At 49.0% G+C, this 18,601-nt stretch overlaps 1 protein-coding gene across 2 annotated transcripts in view; it reads left to right on the top strand.

The window, feature by feature from the left end:
- NEK1 (NIMA related kinase 1) overlaps positions 1-18,601 on the top strand; it is a 1,277,786-nt gene that overhangs the window by 426,988 nt on the left and 832,197 nt on the right. For both annotated transcript variants that reach the window (XM_085641815.1, XM_085641814.1), the window contains exon 17: positions 18,143-18,245. In XM_085641815.1, the coding sequence (XP_085497941.1) occupies positions 18,143-18,245 (103 nt within the window). The remainder of the gene's footprint in view (positions 1-18,142; positions 18,246-18,601) is intronic.

The following is an 18,601-nucleotide window of genomic DNA, read 5'->3' as shown; positions in this document are numbered from 1 at the left end:
CTTGTTTTCTCCCCAGTCCAATGGCTAGTTGAGAGCATGAGCCGATTAGAAAAAGGCATGTGCTCAGACCACAATGGACAACAGGGCATCTATAAGAGTAGTGCTCGAGGAAAAACTCGTAACAATCCAAATTTCATCACCAAACGTTCCCCTTTTCAGTGTTTGAAAGGGAGATTGGCTGGCAATAAGTTAAATCCTGCCTGGTTGGATTTAAAAAACAAATTGTACACAAAATATTGAGCATAGAAAGTAGTCTAGCCGGTCATTTGTTTTATGTGATGCCGCAAAGTATGTATAATCTTTTGTGTGCGGGTGGATGCTGCATCACAAATCCTCCAATCCTATTTCCTTCTGCCACTCCCTGCTTTAGAGAGAGAGAGAGAGAGAGAGAAAAAAACAGCAAAAAAAAAACAATCTGTCCTAGTCTCTGCACCGATCTATTAATTTTATTGCACATCACTAAATTGAGATTTCCGCCTATTATGAAATCTTTGTCTGGAGATTTCACAGTGAGGGAAATGGTGGATTTGTGAATGTTTTCCTTTCCTCTGCAAACGGCGTACATTGTTGCAACCGTAATAGTAATAGTACTCAAGGATGACCTGTGCCAGGATCTCCTACACCACCTCCCCCAATAGGAGCTTACTACCAAAATTGCTACTACTGCTTTCTTCTTTGTAGCTGGAGAGAGCCATTGCCCTACAGACCTCAAACACGGTCTATGGCAATCTTTCTTGACCAGATGGGTATCCTGTAGGAGGCATAGCTCGCAACCTGACTCTCTTAACAGCAATAACAACTCTCATTTTTTTAATTGTTTCATTGAACTCTTTTACATTTAGGTGCAGGATTTTGCCCTCCTCCAACCCTAATCTCAATGGTATTGCTATAGTGGCTTCCTGCCTTGTCTCAGCCTCTTTTTGATCCTTCAAGGGTTGGTTTGTCTGTTTGAAGTGAGCATACTCACCTGTCTCCAGCTAGTAAAATATAGTACATCTCCCAACCCTGGACATCCCCCTCCCTGTGAACAAAACCTTTTTAGGCAGAACAAAGTATTTTGTCTTCCCCAACACTTAGACTCTCTCCAGTCAGTGTGCCAAGAACTTGCAGTTGTGGAGTTGGAACTATTGTGCTCTCCATCAATTACATTTTTCCCTAGAGCTGCCGCCACCGCTGCCTGAACCCAGCTTGCTTTACTTTGCCACTTATCCCCTGTAGGTCTTGTCTCTCCTTGTTTTTTTTCTATAAGCTTCATTACATTTTGATTCATAAGCAAAGCAAAAGCAAAAACACGTCCCATCAGCATCCACGCATAGCTTCCCGACCACTGCCGCCCTCCCTGTTCATCTGGTTACTTGTACATTTAAAAGTATTCTTTTCGCACTAGCTCTGTCTATTACATCCACCATATCCTACATCATTCAGCATTTTTCCAGTACATCATTCCATAGAATTCTTTCTATATATGCTGTGTTGTCCTGTTTGTGTGCTCCCGTTCTTACAGAATGTCCTTGATAGTGGTATTCTTCCGATTTCTAGAGGCATCCATGGTGCTTGAGATCAGGCTCACTCAATAGACTGCTTTGCTGAGATGGCCTGAGCTGCCTCTTGCCTATCATGTCCCCCCCTTGCACAAAAGTCTTCTGTTGTGAATCCTCACCTCCTTAGCTGTCAACTTTGATCTGGCACCCCGATCTCCCAGGTGTTACCCACTCCTGTCATAGACATGCGTTGGGACCAAGCTACCCCATATTTTGGTCACTGTTCGCGTAGGTTTTTTTGTCTAGCATTCCTGGGGTCCTCGAAATACGCTATTTGGGGGGGGGGGGGGGGGTCGGAGGGGCCCACTTGGTTTACCCCAGTGTGTGTTTTATGCTTATTTCTTATTTTAAAATGAAAATCTGAAAGAGACTATTAGTTATAGATCCCTTACTTTAGAATTACCCCCAGGTGGAATTTTTCTTCAGCAGTACCCCTGGGCGTTGATAGGTGCCGTTGGTCTACTCTGTGTTTGTCATTGGCGTCGTGATCACCGGAATGATGTCGCGGTATCTACTTAGACGATGCCCCTGCACGCTGACGTCAGTTCTTTCTTTTTCCGCACCAGTCAGTGCAGATCCGGAGAGAGCGGTACCCTTAGTTATTTTTTGACTAGTGTTTTTTTACTTTTTGTCGACATCTTTTTCGAGTCGTTCGACTCCTGGTGCACGCAGCTTCAAGCCTTAGGACTCTTGTCACAAGCTGATGTCAGTCACGGATCAGCACCTCGTGTGCCTTTGGTGCCTGGAGCGCGACCACGACTGAAGTCGTGCTCCAACTGTCGGGCCATGAATCCGAAGTCTTTGCGGGAGCAGTCTCGAAAGCTTCCCGTGAGCCAGAGCGTCCCCTGCCCAGCTTTGTGCTCTCTACGAAGCCCTCCTCTCCATCTTTGGGCAGCCCGACTCCGACTGCGCGCCTTCCGGCCCTGCAGACTCGGCTAGAGGCTCTAGTCCTTTGTTGCCGGTGGCTCCGCCCTCAGCACCGCAGGGCCCCCAGGGATCCAGGCCTGGATCCGGAACGGTGCCGGTCGACCTTACAACACCTCCTCTGGCACGATTCCTCTGACGACGCCTACACTCCGATGCCGGTCGTGTCCCCGGCCGACGTTGACCCCGGCCTCCCCCTCTTCTTGGACACAGAGCCAGACCGGCGTCGACCTACGCCGGTACCGGTACTTTTGTACCCCTGTTCTCCCCTGGTGTTCCCTATTGCCCTGAGTGGCAGCCAGAAGAAGGTGAGGAGGACTGGAAGGGGTCTGTTGACCCTTTGACAGACCAGCTGGAGGAGCCAGACTGGAGAGAGGAGTTGGGCGAAGCCAATGGTCTGGATACCTCCCCAGACCTTGGTATGCTTTCTCCCCCTACCGTGGCCATGGAGGAGGGAGCCTCCTATGCTGTGGTGTTGTGTAGGGCAGCTGAGGCCTTGGACCTTGAGCTTCCTACGGTGGCAGTCAGGACTAACCTCCTGACTGAGGTGCTTCAGCCGGCAGCTGCCTCTTCGGAGCCCCTGCTGATGTTCAATGAGGCCCTCACAGACATCCTTCTAGGCACTTGGTCTAGGCCTAGCACAGGGGCTCCTGTGGATAGGATGATTGCCCGACGCCATCGCCCAGCCCTGGGCGACCCCATTTTCCTCTCCCCACACCCTACCCCCAAGAGCTTGTGGGTCCGAGCTTCAACATCCAAAGGCGCGTTCCCTTCTGCTCTGGACCATCTTGGGAAGATGTTTTCTTCCACCAGCTTAGGACTGCGGTCGGTCGGTGAACACCGCATGTCTCTTGGGCCATTACACCCACTCTGTGTGGGATACTGTTGCGCAGGTGCTGCCACAGTGCCCGAAGGAGGCCCGACTCATACTCTCACGTGCAGTTGCAGAGAGGAGAGATGCAGCAAAGTTCGCCATCCGCTGTGGGCTGGACACCGCCGACTCGCTAGGTAGAACGATTTCTAAGTCATAAGCCCTAAGCCTGGCTGAGATCTACTGGTTTTTCTGGGGATGTCCAATTGACTTTTAGGACATGCCCTTTGATGGCTGTCTTCTGTTTGGCGACAAGGCGGACCATGCGCTCGAGCGCTTAAAGGATTCTAGAGCTACAGTCAGATCCTTGGGCCTCACTGCCACCTCTCGTCCTGTGCAGTCTGCCTTTTGTCCCTTTCGTGGCTCTGGAAGGGGTGCCCTACCACGTTTCACCCAGGGCCACAGGCTGGCGCAAGCTACCCAGCCTCTCTGAGGCCAGGGACGTGGGACCCATCGCCGTGGGTCTGGGGTCAGCGGACGGGCCAGTCCAGCAGTGCCCCCTCTGCAGCAGCCTCTAAGCCCTCCTAGTCTGACATTTCAGGGCCACCACTTGCCAGTGGGCAGAAGGATCCGCCATCACCTCCCCCACTGGCATAACATCATGTCGGACAGGTGGGCTTTGCAGATAGTCCGAAGGGGCTACTCCCTCCGCTTCGAGACTACCCCTCCCTTCATGCCACCAACACTCCATCGCATGTTCGAGGATCACTTGGCCTTTCTCCGTCAAGAAGTTGCGGCTCTGTTGGCCAAGGGAGCTATCGAGCGAGTCCCCGTCCCAGAAGTCGGTCGTGGTTGTTACTCCCTCTACTTCCTGGTGCCCAAGAAGTACAAAGGCGTGGGTCCTATCTTGGATCTCAGGGACGTCAACCGTTTCCTCCGGAAGGAGAAGTTCGAAATGTTGACATGAGCTCAGGTACTGTCTGCCCTCGACCTTGGAGACTGGATGGTAGCGTTGGACTTGCAGGATGCTTATTTCCACATTCCCATACTGCCAGCCCACAGGCGTTACCTACAGTTCACGGTAGGCCACGAGCATTTTTAGATCTGATAGAGACTACTAGCTGCAGATTCCTTAACGTAGAATTATCCCCAGGCATGAGACTGGATCTGGAAACTTTTTTGCCAAGGCATCCCTGCGCACCAGGGGGAACGGCACCACGTGACTCCGCCCTGGCACCATCCGCGAGGATACAGAAGTCCCCACTCTGGCTTGCCTACATCAGTTTTTTCTGTTTTCTGCGTGCAACGCGGATCCGGATTGTGTCCTAGCCTGTTTTTAGCCTTCTATTCTTTTACACGCTTTGGCGTTCAGTGGAACAGTGTGCGAATGCCTTCGGGCTTCAAAACGTGTACCTCCTGTGCGCATCCCACGTCGGCGACAGACCCTCACCCAATTGCATTTGGTGCCTGGGTGAACACCACGACTCGGAGAGCTGCAACGCCTGCCAGCACCTTAAGCCTAAGTCACGGCGGGAGCGCCGGATGAAGTTGCTGTCAGCACGCTTGTCCAGGTCGGTGTCATCCCAGCGTCCGTCCACTACCTCTGAAACAAGGAACCGCCGGTTTAGTCTGAGACAGCGTCTTTTGCCGCGGCCCGAGGGCGTGGGTCGCCGGCTGGTAGGTACTTCAGTTTATCTCCGAGGCCTTGTCCTCCTTTCGCGGTGGACGCCTGCTCCCCCCGGGACATGCACCCCGCCTGTCGCCTTCCTACCCGCCGTTTCCCAGTGTAGAGGCGACTAGGGCCCAAATGATGGCCTACGTGGCGGCGCTGCAGGCTTCCTTGGCCCTTTCTCCACCTCCTGAGACGTCCGCTTATCCCTTGCCTCGCGCGGGGTCTTCAGTGGAGTCGCCGGCGGCTCCGGCGCCAGAATTTTCGGCTCCAGGTCGTAGAAGAGTGGTGTCGTTGAGGTGCGGTCCTTCGGGGCTCCCCTCTTCCGTGCCTGGCGTCCCTGCCTTGCCGCAAATCCCTATGGTGCTCCCTGTGGCATCGCAGGAGACCGCCGGGACTCCGGGCTTGTCCCCGAGTCCCCCTCGGTCCTCTGAGCAGGCAGCTGCCTCACCAGAGGACGAGCCGGCGCTGCTTTGGCGCCAGGAGCCTTCCTCCCCAGCTCTGGTGGAGTCACGGGTAGAGGCAGGGACCTGGGATGCTTTCCCGAGTCCCCCTCAGTCCTCGATGCGGGCGGCTGCCCTGTCTGAGGCAGAGCCGGCGCCTTTTCGGCACCGCTCCCTCGCCGTTCTGGCGTCAACCCCGCCCACCCTCATGGTGAGCACGTGGTGGCAGGAGTCGGGCTGGCGCCACGTGTGCCCACTCCGGCGCCACGCCGGTGTCGGGTTCTGGATACGTCCCCTGAGGTCCCTTCTTCTCCAGAGGTCGGCCATTTGTTGGTGTGTTCTTCCCCGGAGACAGGGCGCCGTGTTGCCTTTTCGCCGGCATCTTCCAGGGAGGGCTCCTCGCCGTCCCCATGGCCTAAATCCTCGAACCCTTCTTTCTGTGGCTCACGGGTGGCTTTTTCCCCAGCCTCTCCACCTTCTGGGGCTCCTCAGGTTCCTCATTCATCTGTGGATCCTCCACTATTCCGGGGTTGGCCGCTTCCCCCTGGACATTGGGACGGGCGGCTCAGCCTGCAGCTGTTGCCCATGGAGGAAGTACTTTCTCCTCCGCGGCGCCCTACGGAGGCTAGTGTTGCCTTTGTTTGAGCCATTTCCACAGCTGCTGGTATTCTGCAGATGGGTGAACCTGTCACTCCGTTTCCTACGGTCAACCTTTTGGAAGTTCTCCACCAGGGCTCTGGTGGCCGGGAGTTGTTCCTTCCCTTTGAAGCGTCACTCCACAATTCTCTTATGGGGGCTCCCTACCACGGGTGATCCGGTGCCTCAGGCACTTCTGCATCGTCACCGCCCTGCTTCGCAGGACCCTGTATGTCTTTCTTTCCACCCTTCTACTCAAGGCTCTCTTCTGCGGAATGCCTTTCCGTGTTTGCCTGTGGTGGTGTTTCCTCCGTCTCGGGAGGCCCGGTGGTTGGATTCATGGGGGCGTAATGTCTTCGCATCTTCTAGCGCTGCTTTGCGGGCGCTTAACACTTTGTGTGTATTGACCAGGGCTACTTCCAGTCTGTGGGACTCTGTCGAGTCCCTTCGCTCTCATGTCTCTCATGAGGGTGCCCATGCTAACCTACGGAGCCATGTGTTGGATGGTAGGGAGTTGGCCGCATTTACTCTTCGTGCGGCTTTGGATGTTGCCGTTGCTTTAGGCCGTGCTATGGCCACTTCTGTGGCTCTACGTCGCCATGCCTGGCTGCGTGATGCTGTTTTTCCTGACAATATCAGGGAACGTCTGGTTGATCTGCCCTTTGACGGGGTCCTTCTGTTTAACACTCATGCAGACTCCGCCATTCAGCGTCTTCTTGCGGGGCTCCGTCCACCTCCTCCTCAGTGGGTGGTTTTGTTGATACTCTGGGTCTAAGTGGGAGGTGTTATCCCACTGCTCCTGGATTCTGGTGTTGGGGTGAATGTTACACTTTCTGTGAGGGATACTGTGCCCTCGAGATCCTGAGTTGACCTACCTCTTCGGTTGGCTGCTTGTCCAGCCCCTTTTGGCAAAGCGTGTTCTTTTTGGCTCCTTAGTAAGCCTTCTGTGGTTTCTGCCGCAGGTTTTCTGATTTGTTCTCTGATGCGGGATTTTTTCCCTAAGAGTGGTTCCATACTTTTGGGGCAGTGTCCTACCCTATGTGGGGTATTTGTAGCTATTGGATAGCCCTGCCTTACACTGGGAAGGTGTGGACTTCCCCTTGCGAGTTCCTTGCCTTCCTGGTGTTGTTTTATGCCGCTGGTACGTTTTCTTGGGCAGCTGCGACGTTGTGCTGTAGTGTTTTTGACTTTTGTCTGCCGTTTGGTCTGGTCCTCTGTATAGGGTCCAGAAAGGTTATTTTCCTGTGTTGACGACTTGGTTCGTCCTATTTGTTTCTCCTCTTATTTTCCAGCTGGTGGCACCCAGCTGCGCCCGCCGGTTCTTCTGGTCCTCAGGCAGGGGCCTTGGAGGAAGGCCTGGCGCCCCTGCTTCTGGTTTTTTGGGAGCCTTCGCGGACTATGTTTTTAAAAAATTTTTTTTTTATTATTTCAGCTTGACATGACATGCAAGAGCACATGGTTGAGCAATCATGGCAATCAAATCCAAATATAAGTTTGCTTTACATATATAATTACAACAACAGAGAAAACAAAAAACAAAAGATTTACTTGTTATACCATTTCAAAAAGGGCGCCCATATCCTTGAACCCCTCTCATGCCTCTTTTTTCCGCTTTTTAAAAACACAGCTGATTCCAAATTATGAAGGGCGAGAAATCTTGCTCTCCAATTCAAAAAGGTTGGAGGTGACGGGCTAATCCAATCGGAGGAAATACACAGACGAATTAAAGACATTGCAATACAGAGAAGAGCCGATTCAAAGAATGGTCTATCAAGGCATAGGTCAGTCTCGCACCCCATTATTACTAATTCAGGCGAAAGTGCTACCTGAATGTTAAGTGAATTATTAATAAACAATTGGACATCTTGAAGAAATGTATATAATTTAACACAGGAAAAAAACATGTGTACATCAATGGCTGCCGCCAGACCGCATCTTGGACAACCCTGAACACCACTCCCTCCCCATTTTGAAATTTTGGCTGGAGTAAAATATAAATCGAACAGAGCCATATAACTTTGACAACGTAGACTCCCAGAAATCAATACAGCATTAGACAGATCCAGTGCATGAATAATATCTATACCTTTTTTACCAAATTTACCTTCCAATTTTGCCTTCTGAGAGGAAAGATCGTCAGGAAGGCCTTTTTTTTTTTTTTTGTTTTTTTTTTTTTTGAAAATTTTATTGAACAATAAATCAATTACAAGCATGGGCCTACAACCACCAGGGCCGGCCGCTAGATTCAGAAAGGATCATACAGTTCTTAAGGCAGTAGTCGACTCCCGGGGCCCAGCCCCGTACATGGCTCCGGATAGTCCTAGGGAAGCAGGATACATAGGTTTAACATAAATAACAAATAAAAACAAAAGGCGAGGCATAAGGGCAAAAAGTGTGGGTCAGGCTACCTCCGGGGGACTCTACTTCAGACCTTCAAATAGCTATCAAGAGGAAGGAGTACTGATAGGTCGGGGGGGGGGGGGAGTCACGGGAAGGAAGGCCTTTTAATAAATTTTGATAAAGGGCACTTATTCGAGCCTTCCTTAGAATTAGTTCCATAAGAATATTCTTAATAAATACGTTAGGGGTGTTATTAGAAAGGCGATCTATATAGCTACGTAGCTGCAAGTACTTAAAAAAGTCACATGAGGCCAAAGCATACTTATCTTTTAAAAATGCAAAAGAGGCCATCTTGCCCTCATAAAGTAAATTGCCCAATGTAAGAATACCATGAGATCCCCACCTGATTGTAACTGAGTCTTGAAAAATGGAAGGTAGATGCCTAGCAGCGGCCAAAGGAGTATAGTAATGAATTTTGAGTATAGACCATTTCCGACATACCTTCCTCCAACTGAATACATAGCTGCAATAACCTTAAATTTAGTTTTTTTCTAGTAGCTCGGTTCAAGAACCTTCAGAAGAGACCCCTTGGCCTCTTGTCCTAAACTAATCTCAAAAATAGAGGGACTACATGACAAAGGAAGTGAACCTCGTGGGCCAAAAAGTGGGGGGGCCAGATGCTGAAGTAAAGCAGCCCAGTTATATAACAAAAGACTAGGGACTGACCACCCACCTCTATCCAATGGAAGGACCATCCATTTGACGGCTCTACGAGGCATGCGGTAACTCCACACGAACCTATTACAGCATCTTTCTGCACTACTAAGACTAGACTGAGAGAATTCAAGAGGAATGGTCCTAAAAATGTACAGAAATTTCAGCAAAATCAGCATCTTTAATACATTCCTCCTACCAAATATAGAGAGATGTAAGTTGTCTAACCTACGTAAGGTGGAGTTGGCGATGTCTATAATAGGTAGAATATTCATATCAGGTATCTGTTATACTGCTGCCGAGATTTTGACCCCCAGATACATTGCGCTTTGTACAACCGGTATTTCCGTGGGAGCCATAGTTGATGATTGAATAATCTGGGTTTTCTGCACATTAAGTTTGTACCCTGAAAGTCGCCCAAAAGAGTGCGCAAGGGTCTTAATGGCCGAAAACGAAGATGACACATTGCTAGTTATAACTATGATGTCGTCGGCATATGCTAGCGCCTTAAAATCAACTGCATTGTTCTTAACAGGGAAAATTTTACTAGAAAGCTCTAATTTATTTAAAAAGGGATCGATACAAAGAGCAAATAACAAGGGCGAACAGGGGCAGCCCTGTCTTGTGCCCCTATTTATCGCAAATGGCCTTGAGAGTGTCCCTGAAATTGACAAAGTTGCTTGAGGGGCAATATAAAGTGATTGAAGGGCATGTACAAAGTTAGGGGAAAACCCTTTCCAGAAAAGAACCCTCCACAAAAAATCCCAGGCAACCCTATCGAACGCCTTTTCGGCGTCCAACAGGATTGCTCCGAGGGGGGAATGAGTAGTTTGTGCCCAATCCAGAAGAGCAATAACGCGGCGGACATGGTCCGCCGTGTCCCTTCCGGGAATAAATCCATGTTGCCGAATAGAGACTTGGGGGGGGGGGTATAACCAAAGAAAGTCTAGCCGCCAAGATCTTTGAATAGATTTTACTTTCCGTATTTATTAACGAAATCGGGCGAAATGAGGCGGGATCCAACTCGGGTTTGTCTTTTTTTTTAAACAAAATAATAGATGTATAACGCAAAGAATCTGGAATAGTCCCAAGCTGGGCATCTCTTAGGGTCATTAAGAGGTCCTCCTGAATTTCTGAACGAAATGTACTATAGAATTCCAATGGAATAGAATCAGGACCTGCTGCCTTACCACTAGCCAGTGAATTTAGTGCTAATTCCACTTCATCCCATTGGATTGGGGCAGCAAGAACCTTATTTTGGTGGTCCGAAATGTTGGCTGTATTGAGTCCCTCAATAAAAGCAGAAAATTCGAGATCTATAGTATAGGAGGTGACTTCCTCGGTGTATAAAGAACGATAGAATTCCGAGAAAACTGACAAGACCCCTGCAGAGGTCTCATGAATAACCCCCAAAGGATCCTGAATCCTAATAATATGGTTAGCTAAACCACGCTGCTGAAGGCGCTTGGCAAGGACCCGCCCAGATTTCTCACCATACTCGAACATTGTCGAGCGGTACCGCAGATATTTAGCCGCTAGATCTTGTCCAAAAAACTCAAGCACTGAGGCTTTGATTCGTGCAACCTGTGTCTGAATTGGAATTATATCACCACCCTCCCCAATCGTACTAGTAAGTAGCATTTCGGAACTACGTAGTTCATCAATCCGATCCTTAGTTTGATCCTGTATTTGCTTCTGCCGAAAAAAAGAGAAACTTTTGGTCTCCCCACGGACAGCAGCCTTGAATGAGTCCCAAACTATATTCCTAGGGGCCGAGCCTCTATTAATATTCAAAAATTCAATTGCCCAAGGCCTCATATGATCGAGATAATTCATATCAAGTAACAGTTTCCGCTCAAAAGTCCAGGGTCTTGGGGTTCTTACAGCAGCTGGTATAGTGCATTTGATAACCAAAGGATTGTGGTCTGACAAAATTCTAGGGAAGATTGCAATTGATGAAGTGAATGCCAACTGATCCGACACAAAAAAATAATCCAAACGGACCATTTTCTTATGGGGGGCAGAGAAATAGGTGGAGCCGTCTTTATCTTTGCAATAACGAAACCATAAATCAGTCATACAGTGTTCTTGCACAAGGGCTTGCAAAGCTCTATATACTCTAGGTTTTTGACCAAAAAAGTCTGCCCTCCAATTAAGTTAAAATCAGCTGACAAATTAATATTGAAATCCCCACAAAAACAAATAGGCTGGGGCCATGAGGCCAGTTCGATATTTAGAAAGTCTAGTGGTACAGGATCGTCCAGATTTGAATTATAGACAGTACATACTGTCAGGGTTGAGCCATTAATCAAAAGCTGCGCGATTGCCCACCGCCCCCCAGCATCTTGACTGCATCTTGAACACGAGCCTATCCCACGTTTCAATAAAATAGCCACCCCCCATATCATAGAGGTCTGATGAGAACATACTATCAGATCAAAACCAGGACTATGTTTTTCTCTTCCACCTACCTTATTACTGAGGCGCTGTTCTGTCTGGCCTGTTGATGTCCAGCTGTGATGAGTTCGCTGCCCTCTTCACGGAGTGTCTTCCCGGTGGAGGGCTCTTGCCCTCATCTCTGCTCTTCTCCTTGGAGTCTCTGGGTTGCTCTTCTTCCTTGGTGCTCCCCTGAGTTGCCTGTACCTGGGGCTTTCGATGGAGGTCCATGGTCCATTAGCTGCTGGCCTCTTTTCGCATTGCCTGTACCTGGGGCTTCCGGTGGAGGTCCCTGGTACATTGGCTGCTGACCTCCTTTCCTATTGCCTGTACCTGGGGCTTCTGGTGGAGGTCCCTGGTACATTGGCTGCTGGTCTCCTTTCGTCATGCCTGTACCTGGGGATTCCGATGGAGGCGGATGGCCTCCTTTCGTGTTGCCCTTCCTTCTCCTGCTTGGTAAGGGCGGGGCTGCCGCTTGTCATTGTGACACATCCCCTGTGGGACGGTGTTCTTTGCCACACTGCGGTTCTAGTCTGCTTGGGGGGGCAGGGGAGGGACTGGGCTCTTTCTCCAGTCGCTGTGGCTCATCCCCTGTTGGGGAGGACTGGGTTCTTTCCCTGTCCTGGCGATTGTCCCCTGTCGGGGGCTTGGGTTCACCTGAGCTGGGGAGGTCCTCTCACAGGCCCTCCTTCCCCTTGGGTATGTCTAGGGTATCTATTCTACGTTAAGGAATCTGCGGCTAGTAGTCTCTATCAGATGTACGAGTTACTTGCCTTCGGTAACGATGTATCTGGTAAAGACGATTCTAGCTGCAGATTCCTTTACGCCCCGCCCTTCCTCCCCATTCTGCGAGGGCCCTCTGCGTCTTCTGCACTCGCCTGCCTCCGGATGGTTGCCTTTTGCGAGTGTCTTCCTTATTCCCTTATTCCCTTCTTCGCTCCTTCGGGGGATACTCGCCTTGTTATTGTTGTTCCCGTCTTGTCTTTATAGGCACTTCTGCGCCCCTGCACCCTGACCTCCAGTGTGGGGTTCGCTCGTGCTTCTTCTTCTTCCCTTTGTTGCTTGCACTTCTGTCTTTGGCAGTCCCTGGGGTTGAGGTGCCTTGGCTGGTCTTGACTTTGGCGTTCAGGAGACTTTCTCCCTGCTGGTGTTGTCTGAGGTTGTATGGTCATTGCTCTCCGTTCTGACCTTGGTGTCCCTTTCTGTTCCGGGCGGTGGTTGCAGACTTCTTGGTCTGTTGTGTATTTTTCACATGCTTCTGCCCTGGGGAGGCTGTTGTATTTGTTTGCAGGATTGCTTTCCAGTAGCGGGGCCCTGTTCTTTCATTCCAGATCTTGGTGCCTCAGTATCTGGCTCTAATTCTGGATGTTTCTGTTCCTCACCATTGTCTCTTTCCCTTCTGTTTAGTGGGGTTTTTTCGCACCCTGTTCCAGTACTCTCACAGTTTTGTTAGTGATGGCTCCGCGTTGTGGCGCAGAAAAGTTCTCCGAAGAAAACTGCCGTAGGCGCACCGGGGTGGGACTTGTGTATCCTCGCTGACGCGGACGACGCCAGGGCGGAGTCACGTGGTGCCGTCCCCCCAGCGCGCAGGGATGCTGAGGCAAAAAAGTTTCCGAATCCAGTCTCACGCCTGGGGATAATTCTACGTTAAGGAATCTGCGGCTAGAATCGTCTCTACCAGATACATAGTTACCGAAGGTAAGTAACTCGTACTTTACCGTGCTCCTCTTCGGCCTTACCAGCGCCCCTCGAGTGTTCACAAAAGTGATGGTGGTGGTCCCAGGGGTTCCAGGCTTCCCCTATGTCGACGACTGGCTGTTGAAGGCGGACTCACCCCAGGCTGTCATCTCCCACCTCCAGACTACAGCGGACCTCCTGCATTCGCTGGGGTTCACTATCAGCGTGCTGAAGTCACACCTGATTCCCTCTCAGAAGCTCCTTTTCATCGGAGCAGTTCTGGATACAGCACAGTTTGGGGCTTATCCTCCCGAGCAGCGAGTCTGGGATATTCGTGCTGTGATACCGATGTTTCAGCCTCTAGCCCTAATTTCGATGAGAATGACTCTGAGGCTGCTGGGCTTCATGGCCTCCTGCATCCTGCTGGTGGATCATGCCAAGTGGCATATACGGCTCTGCAGTGGGACCTGAAGTTTCAGTGGGCTCAGCATCAGGGGAATCTTTCCGATGTCGTCCAGATCTCAGAGGGCACTGCACACCAATTGCATTGGTGGCTAACGAACGAGGTTTGGGTCGACGGCAGATCCCTCTCAATTCCACAACCAGGCTTCACGTGGTGACCGATGCATCATTTCTGGGATGAGGCGGCCACATGGGAGAGATGGAGATCAGAGGTCTCTGGTCTCTGGCGTAGTCCGAGCTCCACAACAACCTTCTAGAGCTCTGGACGATCTGTCTTGCACTGAAAGCATTCCTTCCTTCTGTCAAGGGAAGAGTAGTGCAGGTGTTCATGGACAACACCACCACCATGTGGTACTGCAACAAACAGGGTGGGGTGGGGTGGGGTCGTGGACTCTTTGTCAAGAGGCTCTCCGCCTCTGGACGTGGCTGAAACATCAGGACATGTCCCTGGTGGTTCAACACCTGGCAGGTTCCCTGAACACCAGGGCGGACGAACTCAGCCGCCGGTGCATCATGGATCACGAATGGCGTCTTGAGTCGGAGGTGGTGCAAGATCTCTTTCAGCAGTGGGGAGAGAGCCTTGGTTAGATCTGTTTGCCACTGAAGAGAACGCCCAATGTCAGCAGTTCTGCTTGTTGGAATTTCCAAGGCAGAACTCGCTCGGCAACGCTTTTTGTCGCAAGTTGAATTGCGGTCTTCTATACGCCTTTCCACCTATACCACTTCTACTTAGAGTGCTGAAGATCAATCGCGACCGGGCCCAAGTCATCCTTGTGGCTCCGGACTGGGCACGAAGAGTCTGGTATCCCAAGCTCTTGAACATGGCCATCGATCCTCTGATCAGACTGCCTCTTCGGGAGGTTCTTCTGTCTCAGCAGGAGGGGACGGTCCCTCACCCGAACCTGTCCAGTCTACACCTCATTCCGTGGAGATTGAGTAGCGACAGTTGACAGCTTTTGACCTTCCTCCCGAAGTCTGTAATGTCATCTTGGCAGCTAGGCGTCCCTCCACTAAAACTGTATACGCCTATAGATGGAACAAATTTGTGGCATGGTGCACAGCAAAGGCTTTGGATCCCCTTTCTGCCCCTCATTCAGAGGTTCTCCTCTTCATTATTTCTTTGGGCCAGCAGGGCTCTGCTCTGGGCACCCTTAAAGGCTATCTTTCGGCCATTTCGGCCTTTCTTCTCCTGATCAGCCTTCTCTTTTCAAGTCCCCTATTGTAAATAGATTTCTTAAGGCATTACTCACCTCTTTCCTCCTATTCCTTTCGTAATGCCCCAGTGGGACTTGAATCTCGTCTTACCATATGTGGGCTACTTTCTAGCCACTACATAATTGTCCTCTCAGACTCTTAACCTTAAAGACTGCTTTTCTGGTTTCCATCACCTCTACTCGCAGGGTGAGTGAGCTTCAGGCTGTTTCTTCTAAACCTCCTTTCCTTGCTGTTCATCCGCACAAGGTTTGTCCTTTGAACTAGACCTTCTTTTTTTCCCAAAGTGGTTAGACTCTTCCCACATAGGACAGACCATCACATTTCCCACCTTCTTCTCGCCCCGCATCCTTCTAAAGAGGAGGGGAGGGTCCACCGTCTGGATCCAAAACGTGCGCTATAATTTTATCTGGATTGCACAAAACAATTTCGGGTGGACTATCAGCTCTTTGTTGGCTATGTGGGCACCAAGAAAGTTCAGGCCGTGCAAAAACTAACCATCTCTCGATGGGTCGTTCTTTGCATTAAAATCTATTATTCCTTGGTGAAAAAGGAGTGCGCGCCCATTCCACAAGGGCGACGGCAGCCACTACTGCTTTGGGACGAGGAGTCCCTCTCAGTGACATCTGCCAGGCAGCCACGTGGGTATCATTGCACACATTCACTAAATATTACTCCCTGGATAGCCAAGTCTGGAGAGACGGCTTCTTTGTCCATTCAGTTCTCCCGGACTTTCTGGTGTAATCTTGGTTTGCAGACCCACCTCCGGGGTTGGTATTGCTGGGGTATCTATTCCAAGGTAAGGAATCTATAACTAATAGTCTCTTTCAGATTAACAAGTTACTTACCTTCTGTAATGATATATCTGTAAGAGACCTATATTAGTTATAGATTCCTTACCGCCCCACCCATCCTCCCCGTTTTGCGAACCGAATTCTAGAGTAAGTGACTCCCTTTCAGGGCCCTATTATGTTGACCAGTGGGCAGTGTCTTACATGGCTCTGCGCTTTCTGCGTGAAATCTCATGTAAAGAACTGACGTCAGCGCTCCGGAGCAGCGTCTAAGTAGATACAGCGACATCATTCCGGCGATCATGACGCCAATGAGGAACGCAGAGTCGACCAACGCCACCTACCTACGCGCAGGGGTACTGCTGAAGAAAAATTCTCCGGATACAGTCTGACGCCTGGGGGTAATTCTAAGATAAGGAATCTATAACTAATATATGTCTCTTACAGATATATTGTTACCGAAGGTAAGTAACTTGTTCTGCAGGCCCCAATGGGGTCCACATCCGCTCATTCTTGTTTACCGCCCCTGGAGGGAGTCAATCAGGGTGCCACCCCACCGAGCCAATCACTCCAATCTCAGAGGTGTTCTTACCTCAATTTATAGGTACACAGCTGAGGCCCCGCCGCCTCTGCCTATTTTGGTGCTCTGGCCACCAATTCCCTTGGAGGTTTGCGTCACTCTGGGCCCTCACTATATGCTCCAGTCATCCGTTTGCCCTCACTATATGCTCCAATCGGCCGTTCCAGCAGTTTGCCGTCCCAGGTGGTCACTTCTCCGACTCACTCCATCAGAAGAGGCACAGCTGTTCAGTACGATGATCAATTCACAAATCACCCTTACAGCATCTGTCATGGAGAACAGCTTTTTAATATCCATTACCTCCGCATGTATAGTTAGTGGACTACAAGCATTGTCATCCTTAGAACCATATACAGTTTTACCAAAAGTAGTCTCAGATTTCCATATTACTCAATCGATCACACTTTCTATGTTTTTTCCTAACTCTACTACAGCAGCAGAGAAAACTCTACATTCTCTATATATTAAGAGGGCTCTGTTTTTAATTAGACAAATCAAAAGTTATAAGAGAATCTCATCAACTGTGGCTTTTTACGGCAAGGTTTAGTGGCTTCTAAACAAACCATCACAAGATGGCTAGTTTCTTGCATTTCTTTATGTTACCAGATCGCCAATAAACCTTTACCATGTGTGCCTGAGGCTCACTCTGCAAGAGGTAACGCAGCAACCATGGCCTAGAACAGGCATGTCCTGATTCAAGCCATCTGCGACTGGCTACTTGGAGATCAATACGAACCTTTACAAAAAGATTATGGTCTAGACGCAGACACTCAGCTGAAGCAAGGTTTGGTCAGGAAACACTTGGAACCTTGTTTAAATATTTACAAGATGTTGGATTGGCTGGATATAGACCATGTTTCAGAATGTATCCTACATTGCAGAATGGTCTTCTTTTCTTCCTATCGCATATACTTGACAGACGCAGAATTCGTTTTTTGTACATCTTGCTACTCTATTCAACTTTTGACTATCAAGGAAGATCCTGCGATGCAGAAGGAAAGGTTAGATACCTGTAGTCCTAGTTCTGCATTGTAAGTATCTTCATTGAATTGACAAACAATCCACCCTCCTATCCCGGCTGTTGTGGCATGCGAGTTACAGTTCCTGTAAAAAAGTAACTATTCTCACTGGCAAACTGGCACCTTGTTGGTAAGTGTGCTTCTCAGCTTCTTAAAGTAGCAGGCTTCTTTTTCACCTCTGGCCGTGATAGCCTATCATGCTTCATTTTCTCTTCATGCTTTTTATATAAAAAGTAGCTTTTTTGCATGAAAAATGATGTTCATTCAAAAGCCACTCAATGACTTCAACTTCTTCCTCCAGCATTCAGAAAGAAAATAACATCTCTGACAGACTACAATGAGACTATGGAAAATTAACTTGAATGATGGACATTATTCAATCATAATTTCTCCAAAGTTTATATATGTTTAATTAGGTGCTCCAGGGTCTGTGCAGGCAGTGGGTAATTATTCAATGTTTTACTTCATTGAAGATACCTATGATGCAGAACTAGGACTACAGATATGTAACCTTTCCTTTGCTGTTTCTCTTGATACTCTAGACATTCTAAATATACTAAATCGCACATGGGTGAGATTTAAGGGTTTTAGACAAAATTTCGATGCTTTAATAGAAAAGTAATGTTTCTTAGGTGTGCACCTGTAATAAAGACAGAGGGGCTATTGGAAAACAATTGTGTAGCAAGTAGAACCTGCTTTTTATGAAGAACACTTTGCTGAGTAGTGTTTGCAATAGGAAACTGGATGGCTTAAACATACATGACATGCTTAATCTGTTTGCCATTATAAAGGCATGTTTATTTTTGCTTTGTGGAAAGTTGTGTCTTATAAGTAGAACAAGATGCTTCTTGAAAGTTTATATGTGTTTGTTTATCACTAATACTCAGAGAAAGAGGGGAGGTTGCTGCAGAAAGAGCCAAGCAGGTTGAAGAATTCTGGCAGCGAAAGCAGGAAGCTATGCAGAACAAAGCTCGAGCTCAAGGTCATATGGTATGTGGTCATTTCGCCTGCTTTAATTCTGTAAAGAAGGTACACACTATAAGAATAAATCAAAATGTATATGTTTAGCACTTGTAAAATTTCTTTTAAAGGGTATTTATATATGATGAAAGAAGGATTTGTTATCAATCATTGACCAACTCAGGAAATATTGTCTAATTGCCCAAGATCCCCGGAGGAGATACAAAACTTGAAAATACCTGGTGAACACAATCATTGTCTCCCAAGAATAGGAGCTTCTCCTATGCTGTCCAGCATCAAGATAATGTCAACTTCCACAAGAGTTCATGAGCAAGCATTGGATGCTTAGCGCACTCTCCTGCCAGTCTTTTCCTGCCATTAACATT

The sequence above is a fragment of the Triturus cristatus genome, chromosome 2_2 (assembly GCF_964204655.1).
Source record: "Triturus cristatus chromosome 2_2, aTriCri1.1, whole genome shotgun sequence".
Lineage (NCBI taxonomy): Eukaryota > Metazoa > Chordata > Amphibia > Caudata > Salamandridae > Triturus > Triturus cristatus.
Note: the sequence above shows the minus strand (reverse complement) of the source record. Positions and strands in the feature narration are given on the sequence as shown.